Genomic DNA, 3,867 nt, shown 5'->3' on the forward strand with positions numbered 1-3,867 from the left:
AAAGTATGAGAAGCTGCCTGATTGGTGCGCCGTGTGTGGCATGTTGGGTCATCTTTATAAGGAACACGGTACTGGGATTCATCCCCCTTCGGCTCTAGTCTTCAAGGATTTATGAGCTAGCTGGGCCATGCGCGCAAGCCAAGGTCCTGGAGAGGGCCGAGGTCGGAGAGGTGGCCGTAGGGGAGGCCGGACAGGGGGGCGTTCAGGCAATCGACGCGAGGCCGACATGAACAACTTCCCAGCTCATCAGGAGACGGGAAGGAGAGAGGATGACATGGTAGTGGACGGCAAAGGCAAAGATGCTAATATGGATGATCTCACGAGGAAGAGGTTGGCTGGGCTGCCGCTGGAGGGTAATGTGCACAACAACACAAAGGGTGATGCTGCAGATAAGCTGCAGATATGTAAATGGTTCACACAAGGTTCAAGAACTAACCAATGAAAGGCCTACACCCATTGAGAAACCCCTCCCTTGCTCCATTAAGGCAAAAAAACATGGCATGGAATCTTGGGCCTGGGTGGGGTATTTTTGCATTAGGTACTGGAGTAACAGTAGTGACTATTACTCTACTCCCAGGGTTTGTGTCCATGACAGTCTGAGCATAGTCTTTAAGCCTAGGATATTGCTTCCTGTGATCTCCTAACACAGCATCAATAGCTATGTTCTTTGCCCTATATGCCATGCACTTGGGCACATCTACACCATATTTTTCATTGCATGCATCAATTATAGTCTGAATACCAGTAGTTATATCAGATCTAAAGAGATGCTCATATTTCTGTGCTAGCCACTTAGCACTAACCTGGTGGTCTCAGTGGTACTAGGGCAAGTGTGCTCTAGTCTCATCTTCTTAATTACAAATGTTTTCTCCCCTTTTATAACTGCTGCCACCATTAAGAACTGGCATTTTTTATCTGTACACTCAACAATTATCCTCTGATCTGAATTCCTGTGATACCTGAAATTCCTGGCCTGGGTGATGTGCAAATTCAACAAAGCTTCTCTGAATTGATGCTGATCCCTAAAACACAACTTCATACACAGTTGCTCATGTGGTTGCTCCATTTTCTCATTGTACCACTTCCTAGGAGGCCTTTTCTTTGCCCTACTCTTCCTTTTCTTTTGTAGGACAAAAGAGAGTGGCTGAAAACCATCATCATCACTCTCCCTCAACAACCCCTCCTCTTCTTCATCTGATGATGGTCTGAAATCAGGTTCAACCTCTGGTAGCTCACTACAATGTGACCTAGTGGTTGGGCCTCTTCTAACTGGCAGCTTCTGCTTCTTCTTTACAGGTTCAACTATAGTTTCTTCTTCTTGTTCAAAAGTCCTATCTTCCTCTACCTCAAATGGGTCCTCAACTTCAGTGTCACCCTCATAATGCAGCATTTCTTCCTCTTCTGATTGATCATCATCTGATTCTTCCTCTTGTACTTCTAGCTCTCTCTGCCTCTTACCCTCTTCCACCTCTACATCTTCTTCATCAACCATGTAATTAGGGTCACTTCCAATTTGACCATCCTCATCAGAGGAATCACTGTCCTCATAAGCCTCAAATCCTTGGTATCCCTCTTCTTCTTCTTCCAAAACTGCTTTCAACTTGTTAGTTGCATTTCTGCTTTCTTGTGTGCAAACACCAGCAGGAGCAACAGGGTGATGTGTGCTACATTGACTCTCAAAGACTACTCCTTCCTGATCAACAGCTAAGATAGGAGGCTCACTCAGATCATAAACAACAGGCTCTTGGTACACCACAGTGGACAAGTCTGGCTTTTCAAAATGCTGCCTCTCAAAATCAGTATCAGGGGGTGGACAAGCCCTGACTAGCAAATTAAGCACCAATTTGTCCTGGATCTTCCTCTTTATCATCTGTAATTCTGCATGACTGTCTACCAAATCCAGCCCTTTCTCTCCTAAAGATGGATTTTCAATGTGAAACAAACAATCATATGCATTAAATCCTTGGGTTTCCATCACTGCAACCAAATTCAAATAAGTAATATCTGAACCACACAGCTTCATCTCCAATGGTTCTCTTGCATCAAAATGGATCCTTACTTGCCAAATGTCTTCATCCAAACTACAGAAAAAATTAAATTTCATTTATTCATTATAATTACTCTTAATTTGGAGAGCAACAGTACAGTACATTACAATTTAAAGTAACCTGTAAGTCTATTATTTACTAATTTAGCACAAAAGCAAATTTTGGAGAGCAACAGTAAAGTACAAAACAGCTTAAATTACAGTACGAAACAGTACAGAACAATTTGGAGAGCCACAGTAATTGAACTAAATTGAGAGTGCAATACACTATCTTACTAGGTTAGTCTAGTCACTTCAATTGGATAAAACCTAATCCCCAACTAGATAAAGCAGAAGATGAACAAACCTTAAAAATGCCCAATTGGATGAATCAGAGGAGTAGGACAAGGGTACTTACAGCACGCCGCCAAGTCCATGCGTCAACTCATGGCTGCTGCTAGGGTTCGCCACCCACTGATGCGCCAACCGCAACCGCTGCTCCATGGTGAGTAACATCGACTCCTCGTCGTCGGTCGAGTACGCGGAGCTGGACTCGTCGCCGCCATCCCCGTCGACGCCAACCGTTCCGCTAGGAGGCCAGAACGGCATCTCGCCGCCGCTGTGGACGCCCTCGCCGCCGCCGTGGATGCCCTCACCGCCGACTGGCGGAATCGCCGACGCCATGGACTAGGTTTCGAGCGAGGAGGAGGAGGGGGAGGGGAATGGTGCGGCCGGGCTGGAGCTGGTGCGACCGGACCGGTTAGGACAGCAGCGCACCGGCTCGTCCTAGTCAGCACGCGGGCACGCGCCGATTGGCCAGCGTGGCACCTGACGGGTGGGCCCGACCTGTCGGATCGGGCGTCAATACGTATAAATACGCGTTTTTGTCCAATTTGCAAAAATTTGGACCAATGTTGGTACTGACACGCAAAAATTAGCAATCGTGGTACCAATCTGCATGTGATGCCTGAATTGTGGTACTTCTGTGCAATTAACTCCAGGCTAACCACTATAAAAACCCTCGAGCCTCTAGTTGGGCCAAAAAAGCCCAGTTTTTTCTAGATAAAGGAAAAGTGCAGTTCCCTCGAGTTAGGGTTTTTGTTTCTCGCGGCGGCGACTACGATGTCGTCGAGTAGATCGCTTTTCCTTCCCTATCAGCGATCTCTCTCTGTCTTCCTCCGTCGCACTCTTCTCGCGCGAGGTTAGGCAGGGAACGGTGGTTCTAGGGTCTCCCCAATATACCCGGTCACTTTTGCATCGGGTAAGGTTCTTCTGATGGCGGCTGAAGGGGCCTCGGGCTCCTCGGGCGCAAGCGATGTCGAGCGGATGATGGCAGAACTTGGGCTGAAGGAAGAAGATCTTGATGATGTGATCTTTGATGAGAAAGATGCGCCTCCACAGGGACCCAGATGGATTGCTCTGGCTAGGGTAAACACCTCCAAATCATACAGTCAGACGTGGTTCTACAGAAACATGCGGTCAGCATGGAATATAGCACAGGAGGCCAAATTTAAGCCCTTGGAAGATAATCTGTACTCAGTTCAACTGTCCTGTTTAGGAGATTGGGAGAGAGTTATGCATGAGGGACCTTGGAATTTCCGAGGGGATGCAGTGCTTCTTGCGCCTTATGATGGGGTCTCAAAACCTTCATCCATCAAGCTGGAGACGATTGACATATGGATCATGTCCAGATCTGTTTGCTCACCTGGTTACTCCACTAGCCGCAAAGGTGGGGGAAGTGCTATTCACAGAACAACCGTCTCATGATTTTGTGGGGAACTTCCATAGGGTGTGGATCCGGCTGAATGTGTTTAAACCCCTGAAGAACGCTGTGTCTATGA

The 3,867-nt window shown here is 47.2% G+C and overlaps 1 protein-coding gene across 3 annotated transcripts in view; it reads right to left on the minus strand.

Moving 5' to 3' along the window:
• The window catches only part of LOC119285532 (autophagy-related protein 18a-like), a 7,303-nt gene extending 5,251 nt beyond the window's left edge, over nucleotides 1–2,052 (minus strand). For all 3 annotated transcript variants that reach the window (XR_005139508.1, XR_005139509.1, XM_037564825.1), the window contains exon 1: nucleotides 804–2,052. Coding sequence is in view for 1 of the 3 variants with exons in the window: in XM_037564825.1 (XP_037420722.1) it covers nucleotides 804–2,023 (1,220 nt within the window). In the remaining 2 variants the exon portion in view is untranslated. The remainder of the gene's footprint in view (nucleotides 1–803) is intronic.
• Nucleotides 2,053–3,867: the final 1,815 nt, after the last annotated feature.

The sequence above is a fragment of the Triticum dicoccoides genome, chromosome 4A (assembly GCF_002162155.2).
Source record: "Triticum dicoccoides isolate Atlit2015 ecotype Zavitan chromosome 4A, WEW_v2.0, whole genome shotgun sequence".
Taxonomy (NCBI): domain Eukaryota; kingdom Viridiplantae; phylum Streptophyta; class Magnoliopsida; order Poales; family Poaceae; genus Triticum; species Triticum dicoccoides.